Source organism: Brachyistius frenatus, unplaced genomic scaffold, assembly GCF_029030835.1.
Source record: "Brachyistius frenatus isolate BFR_SWC_R1_liver_20210118 unplaced genomic scaffold, ASM2903083v1 Contig_252, whole genome shotgun sequence".
In the NCBI taxonomy this organism is placed as follows: domain Eukaryota; kingdom Metazoa; phylum Chordata; class Actinopteri; family Embiotocidae; genus Brachyistius; species Brachyistius frenatus.
Genome location: NW_027210851.1, coordinates 9513 through 32962, shown reverse-complemented (window position 1 = coordinate 32962; position 23450 = coordinate 9513). Strand labels below are relative to the sequence as shown.

At 39.4% G+C, this 23450-nt stretch overlaps 1 protein-coding gene across 1 annotated transcript; it reads left to right on the top strand.

The window, feature by feature from the left end:
* The first annotated feature begins 1466 nt into the window (after window positions 1-1466).
* On the top strand, window positions 1467-22971 carry wdfy2 (WD repeat and FYVE domain containing 2). Its single transcript, XM_069720832.1, has 12 exons — window positions 1467-1769; window positions 4264-4331; window positions 6462-6535; window positions 7850-7904; window positions 9731-9881; window positions 12036-12148; window positions 13655-13781; window positions 15504-15609; window positions 17100-17201; window positions 18411-18541; window positions 18642-18750; window positions 19698-22971. Exons 1-12 carry the CDS (start codon window positions 1633-1635, stop codon window positions 19725-19727), a joined length of 1203 nt encoding a protein of 400 aa, XP_069576933.1. The 5' UTR covers window positions 1467-1632; the 3' UTR covers window positions 19728-22971.
* Window positions 22972-23450: the final 479 nt, after the last annotated feature.

The following is a 23450-nucleotide window of genomic DNA, read 5'->3' as shown; positions in this document are numbered from 1 at the left end:
TAATTGGTTTACAGTAGGTTAAACTACCCAAAAGTAAGTTTGAAAATCTAAACATGAATGCAGATCTTTTACATTTTTCTTTTGTGGTATTAATTTTACTTATATAGATGATTAGGATCTGCATACAAATACATCTTGATTAAAGTAAAAATATTCTCAGTACAAATGGTTTGTACTTTCTTTTTTTAACTTCATTATGTTCTAATTTATCTACGAACATTTTTTATTTCCAATATGCGCTTTCTTGATGCTAAAAAAGTGTCTTTTATATTATGAATGTAACATTTTTCCAGTAATTCTACACTTATATCATTATTACTAAAGTCCAAGTTTCTAAAACAATTTATGACATCAAAAATATGGGATAAACGTTTTTTTTCAACAGTGTACTTTTTAACTTACTACACCACTTCCAGGCCTTTATTCTGAAGTCCAGATAACGTATAAGAGGAAATAAATGTATTTTTTGCCCTTTGCCACTTTTAGCAGACAGCTTACTGGAGTTAAGTGGGCTATTTTATACATTGTCACATTGTCGTGTTTATGATGTTAACACACCACTTAACTTAGACTCCATAGACAACAGTAATTACCTATTTGTTTAACGACAATACGTGAATCAAGATGTTACCAAAACATAGCCTGTTTGATTATCTGTCAGGGTTTTACTATGAAAGTCATAACCAGAAGTACAAGGTTTTATTGTGAAGGAACCGGAACACAAATTGAGTACTCTCTTTGGTGCATCAGTGAAATGTGTCAAGCTTCCGAAAATAAGCAAACACAGACTTCAAATCATTGTTATTTAGGTTGATTAAGTAGTCAGTGCTGCAACTTTATGATGTATACGGCATAGTCACCTATATAGGCACTCAGGGTTGGCAAATGGCAGGCAAGTCCGCCAACAGCCCTTAAAACAGTTCAGACGTAGTAAGATAACAGTACAATAAATGTGAATAGTGGGAGTCCTGGGCCTGGTTCCCTTCTTTGAATAAGGTCTCTCACACATCAGTGCGTCCTGTTCTTGCACAGTTTTATGAATAAAGGACTCAGGATAAACAAGACCAGGTGACACATGTGTCATAGGTGACACATCAGTAATGAGGAAATAGCAGAGGCAGGGTAGAAGTTAAAAATGAAATGTAATAGTAAAGTAGGGTAAAAGGGGACACTAGTTAATACAACCATCTAAATTGTATAAATAAATAGACAGTTAAATACACAAATGAAATAATAACATGTAATTAAAAGTTGAATTAAATACTGAAATAGGACTTAAAATAAAGTGAATTTTTTTTTTTTTTTTTTTTTTTTTTTACCAATTTGCGAAACCAAATCATCATCAACCGCATTGCCACATTTGTACCCGGCTGAAAATAGCCTACAATAGCTTTTATTTTGAAAAGGTAACAGCGAAACTTGGCAGGAAGTTTTATTTTGTAAAGCGGAAATGCTTGTGTGCGTGTGTGTGTGTTGTCAGCTGACTGGCAGCACCGCCGGCCGCCGTCACAACACAGTGCGCTGCCCTGACAGCTAGCTAGCAGCCCGCACCCGAGGCTCCGCCGCCGGACCGCGGTGGGTTATGTTTCCCGGAGCCAGCACCGCAGACGGAGGTTTGTGCACCACCGACTCATGGCGGCCGAAACTCAGCCCCAGCCGCAGGCTCGGAAGCCCTGCCTGCTGAGCAAAATCGAGGCTTTCCCGGAGGTCGTGAGCACAGCGGTGATCATCCCCAAAGAGGACGGCGTGATCAGCGTGTCCGAGGACAGGTGAGCTGGGCGCGAGGCGGACACGAGGGGTCCTGGTTTACAGCTGGTACCTGCCTCGTTGTTCTGCTCACACTGTCGGTGTTGATGAGCCTCATGTGTCCTCATGTGTCCTCATGTGTCCTCATGTCCCCGTCTGGAAGAAGGAATAAGGACTCCCCAACATTTTTTTTTCTTTTACTGAAGTGTCAGCTGACACCATAACAAGCTAGTTAACGACAGTCAGTCAGGCTCTTTCAGTCGTTTTATTACTGACTAGTTAACGTCAGGGGGAATAAATACATTAAAAATCCAGTTTAAAGATGGTGTATGACGTTAGCTTGGTACAGCTACCAAAATGGACCCATTCAGAATAAATACGAGGTTTCCAAGATGCACTTTGTCTTATTGGTTTGTTTGTCATGTTACGACATTAAATGGTGCCTTGCAGGACGGAGCTTCCTGACATACAGGTATTCAAAACCCTCTAGTTTATTCCCTCGTGCGTGTGTGTGTGTTGTTTGGTTGCCAAGAGTGTGTATCCAGCCTATTGAGATCTGCAGGTGCTGCAGGGTGAGTGTGTGCAAAGGTTATATGTGCTGTAATGCCTGTGTAACCACTGTACCCCATTCAATCTAGCTGTATATAATAATGTAAACAGTAGCTGATCCATAGCTTGGATGCAAAACCATTTATTGTGTCCTTTAACGACATCTCCTGGAACATTTGAGCAAGAGAGCAGCTCATAAATTGTACTTCAAGTAAGCATATGTAACGAGCACCGTTTACTGTGCTTTGGAAGCAGTAGTTATATTTTACCACTATTAAATGTCACTCAGAAGTACACAGTGCTGAAGAATAGCTGTCAGGTCAGCTGTTAAGTCTTGAAGTGAGCTGAGTAATGCTGCAAATAGGGAACATTTTCATTATGGATTAATTGGTTATGTTCTGGATTAGTTGATCAGTGGTTTGGTCTTTAAAATGTCAGAAAAATATGTAAAATGTCAACCAGGGTTTCCCAAAGCTCAAGCTGCAGTCTAAAATGTCATATGTTGTCCTTACTCACGGTTCACAGTTTGAAAAAGGTTACATTTAATATCATGGAGGACTAAACGAACCAGAAAATATTCACAAGTAAAAAAGCAGCAATCCAGGTTTTTTTCTTAAACTAAAATACTCCAAATGGTTAATTGGTTATTAGAATTTTTAACAATTAATGTTCTGTTGATTAACTAATCACTTCATCACTGCAGCTCTAAAGGTGACTGTCAGTCATCTTGGATCTCTGTCTTATCTTGTTTGGTGTCATAAATCAATGAGCCAAAACATTAGGACCACTCAACCTCGCAAAGATGAAGAGAATAACACTGATGATCTCAAAACGACGATGCTCCCCAGAGTCGGGAACATATTAGAGTTTAAATGTAAAGCACGGCTGATATCGGCCTGTCACAGATATATCGTTAACGTAGTTTATGTTAGCCGATATGCGCTGATATGATAAACAAAATTCTGAAAAAGATGCTTTGGATAAAGGATAAATTGGTCTATTTGTGCGTGTGTGTCTGTTTTATAGTTCTTTATAAATTAATTTATACATTTCCAGTGAAGTTTGCTGTTTCAGTGCACTGATGTCAGAGTGGACAATAACCTGTAAAATATCCTGACTTCGTTACAAAACATTTCTCACATGTTTCAGAAGCGTTTGATAGATTTGTTGGATCATTTCAAAAACTCTGTTTACATGTACCGCATACACACTATATATTTGAAGAATATCGGCTGATATATATCTGTATCAGATTTTGTATTTTTTCTTACAACCTAATATTGGTATCGGGCCCGAACATCTGCCCCAAAAATCGAGTATCGTTGAGACTCTCGTTAAATGAACGGTCGGTTGTTGATGTCGGCGTGTTGGCGGCGGGGCGAACGTTGCAGGTGTAAAGACCTGAGCAGCTCTAACGAGGGCCAGATCGTCAGTCAGGTGACTGTTGGTGCGTCCCCCTGCGGGGCCTCCTGACAGCGATCTGAGGAGAGACAAACCACAAACTGCCAACAGGATGTTGGGTGATGTGCTGGAAGTCTATGTAGGACTTAAATAATCTGCTGCTGAGGCCTTAGGTTGAGTTGCATGCAGGCGGGGGTGGTCATAATGTTTTGGCTCATCAGTGTATGTACAGTACATATTTTTTCCTACATGTTGCCTCTTTTGGGGATATCTGCCACTTCCAAACCCCTGATGAACAGGCAGTGGGAGCGGCCGATGGCTCCACCTGCTCCTCCACCTGTTCTTCTTCCACATCAACAGAGAAAGGATTTGAGAGCAGGTTCACAACCTGTCGTCCCATTTTCAGTGAAGTGTTGGCGAATGGCAAACTGAAGTTCACTTACAGTACAGTCGGGAGGTGTGCAGCTTATTACTCTTAGCTCAGAGTGACTGGAAAACGCTACGCACCGACAACCGACCTCACGTTACATGTGACGAAGGCTAAAATGTGATGGTTTCCCCCCACAGGACGATTCGGATATGGCTGAAGAGAGACAGCGGGCAGTACTGGCCCAGCGTCCACCACACAATGTCATGTAAGTCATCTATAGCTCTCTTTTTTTTTTGTCAACATGTGAATATGTGCATTTTTTTTGTCTCCACTGTTTGTGTTTGTTGTATCAAAAACAAAGACAGTATTTGTCTTTGAATAAGCAGAATGACTGGCTTATTCAGTGTTTCCAAATAAAACAAATCTGTTTGAGTATGCAAAGTTATTCAGAAAGAAACCACACTTCTCGGAACAGACTTGTTTTCCAGTCCTGTTTGTGGACACACTTCCTCTCATCACGATGGACAGAATGAATCACACAGACTCGTCTTATCAGAGTGACATGAAAGCGTGGAGTTTACGTGCTCCTGAAACGTCTGAGCTCCTGTGCGATCAATCACTCTGCTCCTCTCACTGCTGCAGTGCTGCGCGTCGGGGACGGTTCGTCCTCGTGTCCGTCCAGTTGTGCAACCGAAGGAAATCCCATGCTACCGTCAGCAAGATGTGTCACTAACAATAGCAGGACCAGAGGCTGCATATGTTTAAACATTTGAGCTTACTGATACTGAATTGAGTATCTGCAAATCTCTGCTTCTATAATTTACAGTTTTAGGAAGAAGTGGCAGAAATGAGCTCAAATATTGATTGAAAACTGTGATAAAATCCAGACAGAATTAATTGAGTCCTTTCATTTGAATCTAGGGCCAATTAGTTTTTCATACGGACAAAACATCTCTCCCATCTTTGTGTTTCTCTCCAACTTCTTCTTGTGTGTTTTTCTCTCTTGAAACTTTCAAATGAGGTCAAATTGCAGTGACACATTTATTATTTGTTTTGTGTTCAAAAACAGCCAACATATTCAGGAAATTGCAACAGCTATCCATTATACTTGAAACGTCAATGTAAACGTCCAAATTATTTCCAGTACATCCATTTTCTCTATGTTAAATAATTTAAGAAGGGTTTTAACAAAAAGTAGTTCTCCAGGGATTCAAAGCAAAAAAATGTTTTGCTTCTTTTATGTAAGAGTAAAATTATAATAAACTGCAGTTTGATGACCTCCCAGCAGTCTATGGTTTTGTCATTTTTTACCTGAAGCTGCTGCCATTTGTTTATTGTTATAATCCCAGTCACAAATATTCAAATGTGAAACTTGTAATACCTACAGTATAAAGGATAAAGAAAACAATTGTCAGTTTTCCTTTTAATCAAATGTTGCTCAAACAAAGGTGACAAGAATTTTTTTTTTTTTTTTTTTTTTTTTTTTAAGTGTCAGAAGCCAAACAAAAAACCAAATATGTTCTGCTTGAGAGACTTACATCAACACTGACTGGAGGAGCAAAATTGCTTGAGTTTTTTTTTAGCAGTATTCATTGTAAAACTCTTAATGTTGACGTGTTTCTGAGACTGTTTCAAAAGGACACTAATTCAACTTTGTGGCTGTTTTGAGACCTTTGAACGCCATGAAAACAATTCCTCTGCAGGACCACCACATATTTGAACACTGCTGAACACACATTCAGTGTTAAGCTCAAGTGATGAGGACTGAAGAGGTCATGAAGCGCATGTTGGACTGATAAATCCAGGCAACAGTATCAGCTGATTTTCATGTGTATGTTGACTAACAAGAAAATTGCAGCAGAAAAAGACCAAAATTCAGATTGAGGTAATTCAGAAAATGTACATAATTATTATATCTTTTTAATCAGATCACTAGAAGCGATATTGTCCTGCTCAGTGAATAACTTGGCTGCAGTTCTTAAATGTCCACATTTAAAACATTCTCCAAGCTTTCATTATTTCTTTGTAAAAAAAAAAAAAAAAAAAAAAAAAAAAAAAAAAACGGGTTAAAAACCAAATAGCCGATATATTGTAATCTGTTTCTGGGTGTTGATGCAAAACAATGGTCAAGAAAGTCATTTTTTTTGTCAGTGGCTGAAGTTTGCTCAGTTGTGATCACATGACCATATTACCATATTTGTTGTAGATAGTTTCATTGTCTTTGAAATCTGAGAGGAGAACAGAAATCACTGTAACAAAGAAACGATCGTAAACATGCTAATTTACATGTAAAAGAATCTCTAGTTAGGCTGCAAAGTTCTTCTCAGATAACAACAACCGACACACACACAGAGGCAGAGTCTTCACTTATTCTTGTGTGTGTTTGTGTCTCCAGCGTCGTGCTCCTGTATGTCCTTTAACCCGGAGACCAGGAGGCTGTCTGTTGGGATGGACACGGGAAGTATCTGTGTAAGTCCAACTACCAACCTGCTTCCCCTTCAAATACAAACCCTCTGGCCTTTCTTTCCTTCCTCAGCTGAGACAGAGCTCTGTTTGTTTCAGTCGTAATCACTACATGTCAAACAGTAGGTTGTATATTTATCAGTCTCTCGACAGGAAGATCACATGATTTTTGACTTATACAATGGAATCAGTATTTTATGAAAATTGTTAGCGCCCTCAATTACAACCATTACACTACACATTAGTGTGGAGGGCTTTAGTATATTGTGTGTTTATTCAGTATCAGGATAGCATGATATTTTCTTTGGGTATTCATGTTGCCCAGAGGATGATCCCAGAGCTTATACTGAATCTCTTTCTTCTGACACCAACATCTGGTCATATCTTCCACCTTACCAACACTTTGGTCTGTGACAGATCTAAATACTACAAAGTTCCTCACAGGATGAATCCTCATTTTTTTCCCCTTTCCTTTGACACTTCATAGGCCTTATTCTGGTGACTCCCTCAGGACAAAATATTACAATGTAACACTGATTAATTTGCCAAGAAGATTCTTCGTTCCCAGAGGATGAACCCTGTTGAGTTTAATGACCCAAAGATCATTACTTGTAAAGTTTCAAAACTGCAAAATAACCAATACGTTATAATGCACATTGCAGTCTCTAGTGGCAGCCAACAAGATTTAAGACTGGGAGTCTTATTTTTTTTTATTATGACACCAAATAGTGCAGGTCAGTCTATTCTAAGATACAGCATTTTTTACTGTCCAGTTTTTGTTTTGTTGTTTGAGAAGTTCATAGCGGGACTCGTTTGTTTTGGAAGAAGTCGACCCAACACAAAGTCAGACAGTAACGTAACAGAACGTCTTTCAGGATTTTTCATCTCAGAACAGCCTCAAAACATCAAGTTCCCACAAGTGTTTTAGTAATGGTGGTGTCCTTGCAGGAAATGTCAGACCAAGAACTGTTTTTTTTTTTTCTGGAATATAAACAGGCCTGCAGATTTTTTTACTTGGATTATTTGCATCTACATTTTTTATAAAGTAGTAGTTATTTTTCACAGGAAGATGTTTTTTAAAGGTTTATACATTTTATGCAAGAACACATACTGTTAACAAACATGCAGTTGGCATGTGAGAGGTGTAACTGTAAAAAACATGTGAAACACAAGAATCTTAACAAATCTCTGACTTTGTTTTATTTGAAACACTTAATATGTCTGAAATATAAATTAACTTTAAAACACAGAAACATAGTTATTTCCACCATGTACGGATTTGCTTACTGTGAAGATTTCGCTCCACTTCCTGTCTTTCAGGAGTTCATCCTGTCAGAAGACTACAACAAGATGACCCCAGCACGCACCTACCAGGGTGAGACAGGCTGTGTGTGTGTGTGTGTGTGTGTGGGTGGGTGGGTGTGGGTGTCGGCGTGGAACAATGAGCTGAGACAAAGCTTTCATATTGAATATTGAGGCTTGTAAGAGATTTAGTTAGGATATATATATATATATTCAGAAAGCAAAACACTCAACAGACTTCCGACAGGCAGAAAAGAAAAACAAAAATGCTTCTCTTAAAGAAAACACATTTTTCTAATCCAACATTTTCTGAAGCGTGCCTTGCTCTTTGGTTTATTGTCAGTGTAGCAGGAGAACCTGCTGTCTGTCAGATAGAGTAAAGTTTCATTTGCATTTTGCATTAATAACAATAGAAAAAGCAATACCGCTATTTTGTTTTCCCAAATGTTACTCATTGTTGTTTGTCATTTTTTCTGCTTTCAAAGACGGTTTGCACTGCTTTATATTACACACCATCTGTCATGGTTTCGTGAATCTCTAATTAATGGTTCTAGATACTGTGTGAAGACAGTGTATGAATACTGAAAAAGTAAATCAAAGTGTTATTAATATGGCAGTTATTGACCTGATAGTACCATAATATGTTCTTGTGTAAGGTCTTAAACTTTCTGCATGCTGATGTGAAAATGTCTGACTTTAGTGGTGGTACCAATGTGACTGGGATCATGGAATTATTTAAAAGATGCAAATATTTCCCTCAAAAAAGGCTCATACAGGCGTTTTGGTGTTTTCCATCCATCCATTATCTATACCCACTTTATCCTGAACAGGGTCACGGGGGGGCTGGAGCCTATCCCAGCTCACTTTGGGCGAAGGCAGGGTTCACCCTGGACAGGTTACCAGTCTATCACAGGGCCAACACATAGAGACAGACGGAAACAAAGAGCATTCACACCTAAGGGACATTTGTAGAACCACCAATTAACCTGAGACACATGTTTTTGGATGGTGGGAGGAAGCCGGAGTACCCGGAGAGAACCCACACAGGCACAGATTCGAACCCGGAACCTTTTTACCGTGAGGTGACAATGCTAACCACTGCACCACTGTGCCGCGTTTTGGCGTTTTCTTTCCAAAAATAAGAACTTTTGATTGAACATAAAAATTACAATTTCTCCTGCTGCTGTCACATATATTTATTATGTCTTTATAGTTGGTCTTAAAAAGTCAACTTAATATCTAAGATTTTTTAATACTATTATTATGCTATGTGGTAGTTCCAGGACAATTCACTGCTAATAATGTCCCCTCAACTCTGTGTACTTTAAGGTTTCAAAACCGTGCAGCCTGAAGAATATTTTCTGTCTTCATGATTCATTTCTTTCTGTTGAGTATAACTCGCTCTGAATTAAGCGGACCAGAGCACCACCAAATATTTCTGCTCCAATGTTAAGGAGCAACTTCCTCCTTATTTCTTGTTGAGATATCTTAAAGAAGGCAGTGGTGCTTGACCATTATATTAAATGGTGATACCATCCTTTGGCTACCAAAATAGGCTGTTTAAATGTGTACTCTTGTGACACTAAGTGTACAATATTTATTTTATTGTTTATTTTTGCAAGGGCAACGCACAATTTAAAGTTATTGTACTCGATTTAGCTAGTAGCTAATTTGCACCCGTTGTCCCTCAGCAGGTTGACCGAAAAAGAAAAAGTAAAAAAGCAAAACAAAAAATAGCTACATAAGCACTATGCACTATGTCAAATATATTGCTCACACTCTCTTTTTAAAAATGATTGCACTACCATGTTGACAATTTCTGAGTAGACCGTTTCACTGTGATTAAAAGTGACAGTGAAATCCCATCTCATGTATTATTGTATGTTTGTGTGTTTGCAGCCCACCAAGGCAGAGTGACAGTGGTGCTGTTTGTGTTGGAGATGGAATGGCTGCTGAGCACCAGCCAGGACAAAAACTTCACTTGGCACTGCTCGGAGAGCGGCCAGCAGCTGGGAACGTATCGCACCACAGCCTGGGTTTCAGGACTACAGTATCCTTTCACGCTCCCCCTCCCAGCGTCTGCCGCGCTGATTTGCAGGCTGCTTGACCCTTCAGAGTGAGCTCAGTGAACCAGACAGCAAAGCTCCTCGCTAAATGCAGTGGAGTGGACATAACCGGAGCAACGAGCCATGTTTGGGGCTTTAGACTGAGTAAAACCATCTATCTTTTATTATGACAACACAGTCTATTTTAAGGACACAGCAGCAGAAGACAGGGCAATTGAGATTAGTTTCCAGTTTGTTCTAATGGGAAGGGCTAACAATAGGCATCAGTCATGCTGTTGTCAAGGAAACGGTCTGAGTAGGTTTCTGTAACGGCCAGATGAAAGGCTGCAAGCGCTCAGCAGCGATGCCGATCCATACCAATGAGCCTGCCATGAGGTCATCCGACTGCTGGCATCCTGCTCGACTCAACATGCTAACCTGTGTGGTCAATGTGGCAAGAAAATCAGTGCTCTCTCTACTAAGTGTTTTAGATGTCCAGGTTACAGTTATTTCAGCAACATGTTAGTGTCCTGCTTTTCAAACTATTCACATGAAGCCTATAAGAAGTCTAAAGTCATTTATTAACTAAAGCTACACCGATCGCATAACGATAAAAAAAATAGTTTTAGATCATGCAATCAGAAAATATGAAGAATCTTATGTTGCTCTCAGGTGTCTTGTAGGATGAGCATTTAGGCAAAAGTACTGTATTATAGTCACTCAAAACCATTCAACTAATATTCAAAGACCACCATGCTGCACACATGCATACTTAGAGAGAGACTCATTCACGTCGTAAACTCAGGCTCAACAATTGCCATCAAATGTCCAAATCTCTTGCCTTTGATGAAGATGATCTAAAGCATGTCTTTAGCTTCATCTTTGAGATGAAGATGAAGATGTTTGCTCTGCACATCCCACATCAAACTTACTTTGTCTGGTGACAAAACTCACCGGTTACTGTTGATCTATGAACCTTCTGCTGGCAGCTTCGCTCTTAAATGCTTAAATAGCTGTTCTAGATTAATGATATGCTAGCTTTATCTCATTTTCCATTATTTTGTTGAGTGAGTTCCACACAGAAAGTTTTACCAGCTGTAGTTGTCTTTGCATGTTTCTGCTGTTTGGACTGTAGCATCAAATCTCGCAGTGCCACCGGAGCCCGGTATTAACGTGTTCTTCTTTCGGACAGCAAACAGCTTTTAGGTGCTTTACCGCCTCCTTCTGGCGGTATTGAAAACAAGGCACTGGTAAAAACAAAGAAAATATATTTACTAAGACAAGTTGATTGCATATACTATTAGCTTTTATTATTTTATTTTTATTATGATTTTAATGACTGTTAAAAAATTCTAATATCTCGACCATGCCTAGTTTACTGTCAGTGCAGCCTCATGTTTTTATGTCAAAACATCTGGCAGCACAGGAGAAGGTTGGCTTTGAAGGTTTCTTATTAGCAAAACAGTGATTTACTGAAAGGTGGAATAAAAGCCTGCTGCTCTTGTTGCATGCTGATGGGGTTATTTTAATGAAAGCTTCAACATGTTTGACTTCAGATGTTGTTTGACTGAGTTTCTGAATGTTGTTGAGGGTTGATAGACACTTGATGGGTTTACAGTGGGACTGAGGACAGGACCAACCCATCTACATCTTTAAATGTGGTTTTCACTGGTAAAGCAGCTCATCTGTGCTCACTTGTAATTGTTTCAACGGGAAGAAACTTGAAGATTCCAGTCGCAGTAATTAGATGTTTATTGTGTTTTTTTTTAGAAGGAGCATTTAGGTTGGATAGGATAATTAGGTTATCTTTTGCGCAGTTGTGTTCCCTCTTTTGCTGTGCAGGCAGTGTTGTAATGATTGTGTTCTGTTGTGACTGAACCAGGTCAGGGGAGGACTCTGACTGAAGATATTTAAACAGCTGAGAGACATCCACTGACACACTATAACTCTGTTGATGCTTTTACAATAGGCTTTGACTCAAATCTTACATTTATAGTTCACACATTTAGTAAAATGTGCAGCTCAGTTACTGCATTTAAACTGCAGAGAGGATTTTGCTTGTTCAGTAACAGTTAAGTATCTAAATGAGTGCATCAGCAGTTTTCCAGCAGGACACAGTTTCTTCTTCTTCTTCTTCCTTGACCTCAATCTTAACCCAGGTTCGACGTGGAGACCAGACACGCCTTTGTCGGGGACCAGTCTGGTCAGGTGACTATCCTGAAGCTGGAGCAGGACAGCTGCAGCCTGGTCACCACCTTCAAAGGACACACTGGTACGCTGACACACACACACACACACACACACACACACACACACACACACACACACACACACACACACACACACACACACACACACACACACAGAAATGGACTGGAGCAGAAATGATTAATCGATAAGATGATCAATTATTTGATTGTGTCTGTCATTGTACATTAAATATCTTTGGCTTTAGATTTGCTGTATGGACAAATCAAAACATTTACTGATGCCACTTGGAGCTCGGGGAAATTATATTGGACATTTTTCATTATTTTATGGCATTTTAGAGCCTAAACTTGATTCTGTTAATCCATAAAGTAACCAGCAAATGTAATCCTTTATGATGATAATCTGTAGTTGGAGCTGTAGTATTAATGAAGCTCTGACTTCTTGCAGTCTCTCTTTGCTACAACATTGTTGTTCAGTTTTTGCACCACATTTATTCAGATTTCTGAACAAATATAAAAAAAATAATTGGTTTCCCAAATTGCCTCCCAGCTACGGTTTGGATCATTTTTGCTTCACGTTCTGCTTTCATATGCTCATGATTCTCATAAAAATGAGTTAATGAGAATGAATTAATCTTCCCCTTGTGTTCCTCTTGGGCTGCTTGTTTCTCCTGCTGATATAAATGAGAGGAGCTGCTACTGAACGTAAATCACAGAAACAGACTTTATTTTAATATAGTTTGGTAATGACTGTTTATTAATACTCTTGTCTTTACAGAACTGTGTTAAAAATTAGCAAAATAAAACCCACCAATGAAAACGTTATAACTATTTTGCAGAAATACATCAGTTGGGTGTAACAGCTTCCCATTGGAAATAAATTCAATCTCAATGCTTAAATCATTTCTTCTGTGTTTAGAGAACCTCACATAAACCATCAGGGTTCCTACAGTAGCTGCATTATATTCACATAATAGTTGGTGCTGATTTACCTCTGTTGTCCTCAGGCAGCTTACAGTTTTATTGAGCCAGTTCAGATGGACTTTTAAAGAGCTGTAAATCTTTGCTGGTCTTGAAGGTTCAAGAAAATCTTTGCTGGCTGTCACTGTGGAATCTGCTTCAACAAAGGAGGCAAATGAAGAATGTCTTTTACAGCTTGGTGGTTGAAGTTAAAGGATAAAGATCCATCTGAGTTCATAGCGACCAACAGTGACCTCGAGTTTGTTAAAAGATTTTTTTGTGACATTTGATTAGTTGTTAACAAAGATAAGAAAGTTGATTTCCTTGAGGAGATCAGATCAAAAACTTATCTTGTCCACACATAAAATCATAGACAGAAGAAATACAGTTTTCCAACTGAATTAAACAAGCCTTGTGTGAGCCAGTGCACGATAGCTTCAGGCCCTCCAACCCAGATCCTAAAATAATCATTTTGTTTAGCATGATCAGCGGATCATAAATAATTCCTGAGAAGATTTATCCTCAGAGCTGTGGAAATACTCTGTATCTCTGCCTGCTGTTTGACCTGCATTGTGGGACTCATATTTGTCCCTGTGTTTTCTCCCCAGGTAATGTGACGGCGCTGTGTTGGGACCCGGTCCAGAGGGTGCTGTTCTCCGGCAGCTCCGACCACTCCATCATCATGTGGGACATCGGAGGGCGCAAAGGCACCGCTATCGAACTGCAGGGACACAAGTAAGAACCACAGGGTTTCTCTCAGACTACAGCAAATATTCACCTGAGTGAACAACACTGAGGAGTTGTAGTTTTATTTGTTGCTTTGATAGATTGTAATTGTGTTGTTCTTCACATTACTGATCTATTTATACTGTACTAAGAGGAGACTTCAAAAAGTGTTCCTGTTATGTATGAATGTGGCTCAGCAGAGCGACGTACACAGAGCACAGTGATGCTATAACTTTCATGAGTATTCCAAGTTTCATCGCTCGATCAACATCAGCACCTGAGTTACAAACGTGTTTATCAGCCTTGATCCAGGCGCATCTGCAATTTCACGCTAGACTTGAGCAGAGAGCGCACATCAAATTTAATGTCAAACTTGGGAAATCAGCAACCAAGACCTTTGAGATGCGTCAGAAAGCTTGCGGTAATGAAGTAATGAGTCAGGAGAGGTGTTTTGAGTGACTTTCGCATTGCAAGAGGGGCAAAACGTCTCTGTCCAAAACTGGAAAAGGTGTGCAACCAGGTGGGTTTTATTTGACGTTCAAAAGGTTGTCCACCGTGAACTTGTCCCCCAGGATCACACTGTCAATACGAGGTTCTGCCATGATGTTCTGGGACGTGGAAGGGAAAACATTAAGTGCAAACTACCTAAACCGGGGCACGACTGCAAATGTGTTCTCGAACAAGACGAAGTTTCGGCTCCAGCTACTTTTACTCACCAGATTGAGCTCCCTGTGACTTCTCTCTGATCCCCAAAAAATTGAGGTGTTCAAATCACCGGACCAATAGCCATAAAAACATGTGTAACTCGGGTTCGGATGTTGATCAAGTGACGTTACTTAAACATGAAGGTTACAGCCTCCCCGTGCTCGTGCATGTCACGGGGCTGCACTCCGTTCACACAAACTACAGCAGTCTCTGAACTTTTTGATTGCCCCTCATAGTTTAGTGTTTTATGCGTGTTCAATGGCTAACTTGTCATTTTTTATCATCTGAGGGAATCTTTAAGTGTTTGTCTACCAAACTACAGCACCTTACATGTCAATGTCATATATCAAGTTTCAATATTCGTCAGGTTGCTTTCAAATGAACCCAGTGACACACAGCTCAGTTCCAATTTGAATGTTGTCAGATTAACATGTTTGTGCAGCATCACAAACTTAAACGGACAGAAACCTTAAATATATGTTCTCTGTCTTCTTAAGAGGACTAATAAAGCTGTAGTTTTATCACCATGTCTATGTACAAAAAAAGTCTGTTTAATTGTACTGATTAAGAGCAAATCAAAAACTGCTGAAGAAAGACTTCCTCTGTTGAAACAGTGTATAAAAAAGTTTTTACTTTGATTTTAAAAACCATCGCATCTCAAGCTTTTTACTTCTCTGAATAGCCGCCAAAATATGTAACTGTTTTCAGTAATTAGGAATTAAATGAGGATTACAACTCTACATCTTTTATTAATTCTGCTGGGGAAATACCCATTGCAGTTTTTCTGGCAGCAGCACTTTATATTCTGTCTAATAAATTATGACATTGTTGAGATTGATTAGATTCGCTCTCATGGTCACGATGGTCATTATTAAAGCCCCGGAGATAAATGGTCACTGAGGTCACTTGTCGTCAATGATGTTTATTCTCCAACTAAACATGGCTCCCCTACGGTGTTAACGGTTCCTTTCACATTCATATTCCTATTCATGTGTTTGTGTGTTTGTGTGTGTCTGTTCGCTGCAGTGAGAAGGTTCAGGGCTTGTGCTACGCCTCACACACCCGTCAGCTCATCTCCTGCAGCTCGGATGGAGGCATCGTCATCTGGAACATGGACGTAACGCGACAGGAGGTGAAGCAGCGTGACGTCAACCGACCACACAAACACTTAACACGTGTTAATATTCACTTCGTGGCACCTCGTGAAGACTATATGGAAAAATACAGAGGTGTATTATGTGTGCTGTGTATCTTCACGCCTGTTTGCAGAGGAGCAAGTAGTGTGATGCAGATCAATATGCAGGATAAACTGCTGATGTTTGCACTCCCTGCTGCTCTAGAGCCATGAAAGGTCACCCGATTAGCGGGGTTTTCTTCGATTTTCTGTCTTTCAAACAAACTCACGGTCGAGCTCCACCTTCTCCCTCTGTACTCTCTTCGTCTCCACACAGTTAGTTACGACTTGATTGCTTCTTTATTTAATCAGAGCCAACTTCATGTTGTTTGGCCCAAATTACCATCTCATTGTTTCTGTTGAAGCCGATATGCCTCAAGGCGACCTTAAATATAACATCAATAGGTGGTTGTTGTTTACCAAACAATCACAAATAGCTGATGTACCAAACCATTTGCTGTGCAGCTGGTTGATCAGCGAAGCAGCAAACTGGAGAGAAACTAAAGAAAGAGGTCAGACTGATTCGTGTTATGCCTACCATTGTTTTGGGAGAGCGGGAGGTGCCGTTGGCGGGGAAAGAAACAAAATGCGAACTTACTCATAGAACTGTAGTTACACCCAGTAACTACTATTGGTTTACTTAATTCCTTTGCACCCGTTTCATTTCAGCTCAGTGTGAGAGTGTAATCATTGCGACGAGGGGAAATGCTGGGAGATATTAAGTTAATTTATCATACACTTACAATTCAAATCTAGGTTTCATCAGAATGTTTATTGTATACAAAAAAACAAAACATGCTAAATCTGTGCTTTGGTTACCAAAAGGCCCAGCTAAGGAGACGCTTTCGTGTACAGCTGCCTTTTAAAAATTATACATTTACGCTGATTTGCTTGTTTTGTCGCAGTGAGATGAGACGATTATACCACTGTCATGTCTCTGGGGTAAATAAGGAGCTGGAGACTTACTTAGCCTAACTTTGCATGAAGACTAGACTCTATAGTGAAGAGTTGTAAACAAATCGTTCCAGCCTGTAACTTTGTTTATGACTGGAATTTTGCATTTTACACTAATGTTTGTGTAAGAGAGTAAGCAAATCAGATACAATGTTTAGAGAAAGCATCTGAACTGGGCTAGTCGTGTCCTGACTTCTGCAAACAGATATGAGAATAATGTTCTCACTTGTGTGTCAGGTAAAAAGCAAAATGAGTGTTTCCCAAAACACTGAAATGCTCCTTTAATTATACTTTGTTTTACCCCCAAAAAAACCTCTAAAGCTTGTTAATGTGGACTTTTGTTGTGCTTCCAAAATGTAATAAAAATAATATATTCAATGGGTTTAAATTGTTATTTTAACTATTTTTCCCCGTTGTTTGTCTTTAAATTGAGATTCATCCATTTGAAAAGGATAATGAAACTTGTATAATTTTTTAATGTTGTGTGTGCACAGACCCCAGAATGGCTGGACAGTGACTCGTGTCAGAAGTGCGAGCAGCCTTTCTTCTGGAACTTCAAACAGATGTGGGACAGTAAGAAGATCGGCCTACGACAGGTACTGCACACACCTGCTAATGCTCTTTCATTCATTTCACTCATGTATAAAACATCTTTATTTATCTTCAGAGGCAAAAACTACCTCCACAGTTTAGATGTTCAGTGCTCTGTAGCTCCACCACACCCTAACCTCATTCCAAACAGCTTTATAGCAACAAAAAAAATGCACTAAATTCTTCAGTTCTGCCACACTAATAGCGAACAAACATCCTGTGGCTGTTTTATTGCCTCATTCTCAGAAACGGCTTCATGTTGTGGTTACTCATTTCAGGAGTGTGTGTGTGTGTATGTGGGGATCACAGTTCACGGATGTAGTAAAAGCCCTTTTTTCGACCGCACAGCAATCTTTGGGAACATTTTGAAGCAACAACGCCACACGCTGCAGTGTTGGTGTTTCTGGAGATGAAGCTCATGTTTCTGTTTCACTGCACTGGAGGAAAAAAGACACAAAGATCTGGACTGTACACAAAAAATGGCCCCGGACCAACTATGTAGCACTGTAACCTGCAGGCGGCTGATTATGTAAAACTTTCATGTATGTAGATAAATGGAAATGAAGAAGATTAAATGTTATCATATTTTGTTTGCTAAGTCAGTTGGATAAGCTTTTATATACATATAGACACAAACACAAGAATTAAAACACAAATAAACAACAACATCATGAGACTATGGACTATATGCAGCAGAGATGTTGACTCTCGGCACATGAATGGACTTTAGTCTACCGTGACCCTTTTTGACTCTAAATACTTGGTATTTTAAAAATATCTCTGACATTTTATTCACTAAAGTTTGTCGGATTTTTCTTATTCCATCTTCTTTTACAGCTCAAATTCACCTCTGACCTCCAGCAGCCTGTTTCAGAAGATATTTTACATACAATTTGCATTATTCATGACCGTCTACTCAATGGCTGGACATGCACAAATTTTTTAATTTGTATTTCTGCAAATTAACTTTTAAAATAAAAATTAAAAAAAAAATGCATTAAATTTATTATTAAGAGTGACTCATTTAGCAGTTGAAAGATCAAGTTCAGGACTTGGACATGACTCAGAATTTCATAACCACGACATGAGATTCACTTCTGACTTGCAAAACAGCCTCTGTGCTTCCAATATTTTTAAAACTTTGCCTTTGCCGGTGGGAAATGAGACTGTCGCTGGTGACAACTGGCATGTTCAAGTCCTCCTGTATTTCTCAGCACCACTGTAGGAAGTGCGGCCAGGCGGTGTGCGGCAAGTGTTCGTCCAAACGCTCCACCATCCCCCTCATGGGCTTCGAGTTCGAGGTGCGAGTGTGCGACAGCTGCCACGAGTCCATCACTGACGAGGAGTGAGTAACAATCAGCCTCTGTCGTCGGCGCATACTGACCCTCTTTGTGCTCTCTGCGCTCACGAACTAAAGTCACCTTCACTGCCTTTGTGTCTTCCAGTCGAGCGCCCACAGCCACCTTCCACGACAGCAAGCACAGCATTGTTTACATGCACTATGAGCCCACCACTGGAAACCTGCTCACCTCTGGCACTGACAAGGTTATCAAGGTCTGTACGGGAACATGAGTCTCAGATAAGGCATGCAGGCACACACAGTAACATTCAGGGGGCTCACACCTTGACGGGGTGACAGTTTAAGGTTAGCGGCTTTTTCAACCTGTTTTGGTCTCTTATTTTGTGTGGTGAAGGCTGAATCAGCCTGCCATGGTAGCCCATTGATTGATAACCCCTATGTATGTTTTATATGTATCCTGTTACATTTAAGTCCCTGCCTTGTCAGTCAGCCCTTTGGGCTCCCTAAAGGGTTTGGGCCCTTCGTCGAGTTGAACAGTGTTCCTCGCCTTAAACACGATCATTTAAAAAACTTGATGAATTTAAACTAAATCTGTTGCAAAGCTGCAACATGATAAAAAAAAAAAAACAACAACTCTGAATTATCACATGTAGTTGTGGTATACTGTGATCACATTTGGATCCAGATGCACATAGATCTGTTATCAAACCTTACATTAGGAAACGTGGCATATTTAACCTGAATGGAGTGACTAAGCGTTGAAGCACGAGTTGTTGTCTTGAACTAATTGAGAACTAACACAGCTTTTAGACTCTTTTAGCTCATTTGTTTTGGGTCTCTCAAACACTGTCAGGTCTGTGTGAGCTCAGGCAGCGCTGATAAACTCACTGCAGCAGATGAAAGAGGAAGAGAACACTGAGCAGCTTGTGAACCAGAGATTTCTCTCAGGACTGGCCAACAGCAGCTTTTCAACTGTTGTTGACTAAGATGTCATCAAAAACATTGCTAATGTAGCTTTAGTGTTCTTTATACAGCTGAGTGATTGGGGTGTCTCTATTTTCACACACACTACATATATCTGACAGTTTCACTTCTCATCTCTGAACATCAGAGAGCGCCAGTAAAAACATCTCTTTTGCAGCTACTTCATGAGCGTCGTGTCTGTTTACACAAACTGATTATGTCTCATGTTTGTGTGCAGCTATGGGACATGACCCCCGTGGTGTCCTGAGGTCGGGTGACAACCAGCCGTCAGCAGGAATCTCTGTTTGGCAAACTGTGATGGTGTCACGGCGGCAGTCGCACTTGGAAGAGAAAGAGGGAAGGATCTCCAACAGTATCGATGTCATCTGGATAATATTTAACTGTTATCCAACAACAAGCTGTGGCTGTTTGCGTAGTCACAGTGAGGACACTGCGGGCCAGTGAAGCCTGGGAACAGCACAGGCCTTGAATAACATGAGGTAACAGAGAGTCGCTGCTGTTTGCTTGTGTGATGAAGAGTGCTCTCTCTCTGTGTGTTTGTGTATCTGTGCTGTGTGGGAGGGGTTAAGGGATTTGACTGTGGAAGTAACTGACACACTTCATTTACTTAATTTTCATACATTCCTTGACGATGACATACTGGACACTCACAAAAAAGGAAATGAAACATATGTGGGTACCATCAAGCCCAAATTTCACATTTTTTTCCCCCCGATGTGAAGCACCTCATTAAACTGGACTGTAACTCGCTATTCACGCTCAGCAGGCTGAGGAGTCTCCGCAAGAAGGAGGTTGACACTTGAACCACCTGCAAATTAATATAGCTGCACTGTTAACACCACATATGTTATTTTTTTTTGGGTTGTATTACATATCACATTTGAAAACATTGACCACCTGTTTGCTAAAGTAAAATTGTCACCCTGACCTCCAGTGGATCCTTAAATTAAAATTAATTTCAGCTTGTCGCTGTAAAACTACAAATCTTAAGTTTGAAAGATTTTGTAAATGTGTGTAAAATCTTTCTCATTTTCTACATGTTTGAACGTTCCATTACGTGAAACATTTTCAGGCCTGTGACCCTCAGACAAAGCCCAGGTTTTGTTGTCTGTAAACAGTTGGATGATAATCAGAAATGTTTGTAGGGACCAAACTTCGCCTCCCAACTTTCTTTTGCTTATTCATCACACAAACCTATTTTCTTTTATTTTAAAAATAATTTTTGCACCTATTTAATTTTGTAACCTAGTTTTTCTTTGTTTTAATTTTTGTCATTTTTAATTTACAATTTTTTTTTGTTTTTTGTTTTGTTTTTGTTTACTAGTTCCAAGGTAAACTTCCAATAAACCCCAATTTTATTGTTATTTTTTTTCCTGGTTAAATCTAATATGATCAGGACTTCCCTTCTTTAATCTGCAAAGTAATAGGACAGTTACCGACACAGTAAGAAATCTGCTCTTTGAAAGCTCCAACCAGTTAATTGTTTTACTGGTTTCAAATGTAAAATACAAAACTTTAAAAACAAACGTACTCCACAGCCTCAAAAATAGCAAATAGGGAAGTTGTCTCTTGCAGGTGGCTCCAGTGTCAGCAGCACTCACCTGTAGGTGGTGCTCATGAGTACATGTTCAGTCTGTCTGCAGCTCTACTGTGATCCAGGTCTCAGGTGCTTCACATCTGTCACTGTGTGTTCTTTAATCATGTTCAAAAGGAAAAGATATAATCTGCTTACTTTCATCTTTTTAGTCTGGTCAGTATCATCTGAGTGAGCGCAGCGGTGCTTTAAACACGTGACACTGAGGAAACTGCTCATGCAATTCCTGGGATGTTATCTAATTAAATGTCTGAACTCTTCACGAGTCTCTCTATTAGTCTGCTTAAGTCACATCTACCACTAGAGGGAAGAGTTAGCCTTTTAAGATAAGTTGGGGAACTATTTTATTCTATATTTAGCTTGAGGTTTGTAGAAGGAAACTAAAGTGATATTTACAACAGTGGGGTTCATGTCATTTTTAAACTTCTGTGTATGGGGTTCAGGTTTGTGTACATGGAGAAATCAAAACGGCATAGTATCACTTAATGCAGGTGCAGCCAGTCCAGTGATGTCATACAAACGTTTTGATCTCTTCAGGTCGGACCCTCAAATTTCCAAACACACAAAATATAGCAAGCTACAATATGTGATAATATGTTCAATTGGATGCAAAGGGACACATAAAACATGAAGATATTATGTCACAGCGCAGCCTGAAGAAATAATGGCCTTTTTAGATTGAGTTTTACACTCAGTGCAACATCATAAAGCTTTAGTATGAAGGTTGAACAAGCAGGTGATAGTTTTTCCTCAATTTAAAGAAAAATATAAGCAGGAAATCAAAAGTTTAAGAGTTTGTCTCAAAGTCAAAGGACGCTGGTGGCATTGCAGACTCTTTTCATGGTGTAAGTACACACAGTGTTTGTTCTAAATCCACATCAGTCATGTAACCAATCACACTGCTGGCTGATCATTTTGTATGTTCTGTCATCAGCGGAGCAGTTTTAGGAGTTTATTTATTATTGTATAAAGTACGGTTCAAATGTTTCTGACATGTAAAATCACGTATCATCGAGCTAATCAGTGGCAGCACATACATGTACCAGGACTGAAAGGAAAACTAATGAACACTTGTCATTGTTACTGTTTCAATACTGTTTCTTCAGATTTTGTTTTTTTGTTGATGCACTGGAATTAAGAAGTGATGGATGTTTCACAAAAATCGCTGTTGTGAAGAGAAAATAGGACTTTTTTCACATTTGTGCTTTAATGATCAGAGGAAAAGTTTAATGTTCACTTACTTAAAATCCGACTGAAGATTTTCCAAAGATGTACGAAATCTAGATTCAAGATACGGTTACCTTGACGATTTTTTTTTCTTTTCGATAAATAGAGAAATGGAAAGTTGTAGACTCGACTGTTCTTTGAAAAAAGTGTCCATGCAGGTACATATCCAGTCTGTGGGTACCAAGACCTTAAAGGTCCATACCAGAGTTTTTCTAAGGTCTCTGCTCTGTTACCGCAAATCATAGACGTTTCTTTTTTGTTTTGTTTCAAATGCATGACGAACTAATTTATTGTCCTTCTGTACTGAAATTAATATACAATGCTAGCTGCCTGAAACAGTTGTAAAAAAACAAAACAAAAAAAACACCCAAAGAACTGAAGATCTTGTTTTACAAAGTAGATACCAGAGTTCATATACAGTGCATGTGATTTAAATGTAGTCCTTTCATGTACAAAACCCGACTACACAGGAGATGCAAAGAGATTAGATAAACAGCAGCTAAAGGATTGTTGCTTTAAAATGAATGAGCTGAAACCCATGTGTGGCCAGTGGTTTATTTTTCTGTTGCAGGAATGACAACAGGCATGGTTGTGTATTTCAGTGTCCGTTAATGTAACTGTGTGTATAAATTACATATTAAAAGAGCAGGTATTCACCTACTCCACCAGATTTAAGTCTGTTTGTTTGATTGCATTGATTGATGATATTATAGTGTAGCAGTGACCAAACCAACCACGGGACACATTCTTCTCACCCTTTGTATTCATTTGTTGTTTTTCCTCTGCAGTTTTGCAACTTGTTGGGCAACCTTTAACTTCCAGCCCTCAGCTGTCTAAGAAAGTGGCTCTACCGTTAAATAGTGAGGGCTTTGTGACAAGAAAAGGAACATTTCATCTATAACTGATCTTATTGGTGATGTTATGCTTCTCGAGTGTGCTGCCTTTTTGATTTAACCAAAACTGTCCTTCTAACAGCCTAAATTTTCCAAAAATAACCAAATGAAATGAACTTGGTCAGCAGAATAAAAGTCAGCGACAGTTGTCAACCTTTAAAGATTTGACTGGTTAACCAGTTGTTGTTTTTTCCAATTAGTTTGAATGACAACTAAAACAAACCTGAAGGTATTCAGATGATATAAAAATGCACTT

What these genes read in the sequence shown, in the direction of transcription:
- wdfy2 (XM_069720832.1), top strand. Translation starts at nt 1,633, where the DNA reads ATGGCGGCCGAAACTCAGCCCCAGCCGCAGGCTCGGAAGCCCTGCCTG. An exon ending in CCCAGCACGCACCTACCAGG is followed by an intron (nt 7,905 to 9,730) that starts GTGAGACAGGCT and finishes GTGTGTTTGCAG; the next exon opens with CCCACCAAGGCAGAGTGACA. An exon ending in GCCTGGGTTTCAGGACTACA is followed by an intron (nt 9,882 to 12,035) that starts GTATCCTTTCAC and finishes ATCTTAACCCAG; the next exon opens with GTTCGACGTGGAGACCAGAC.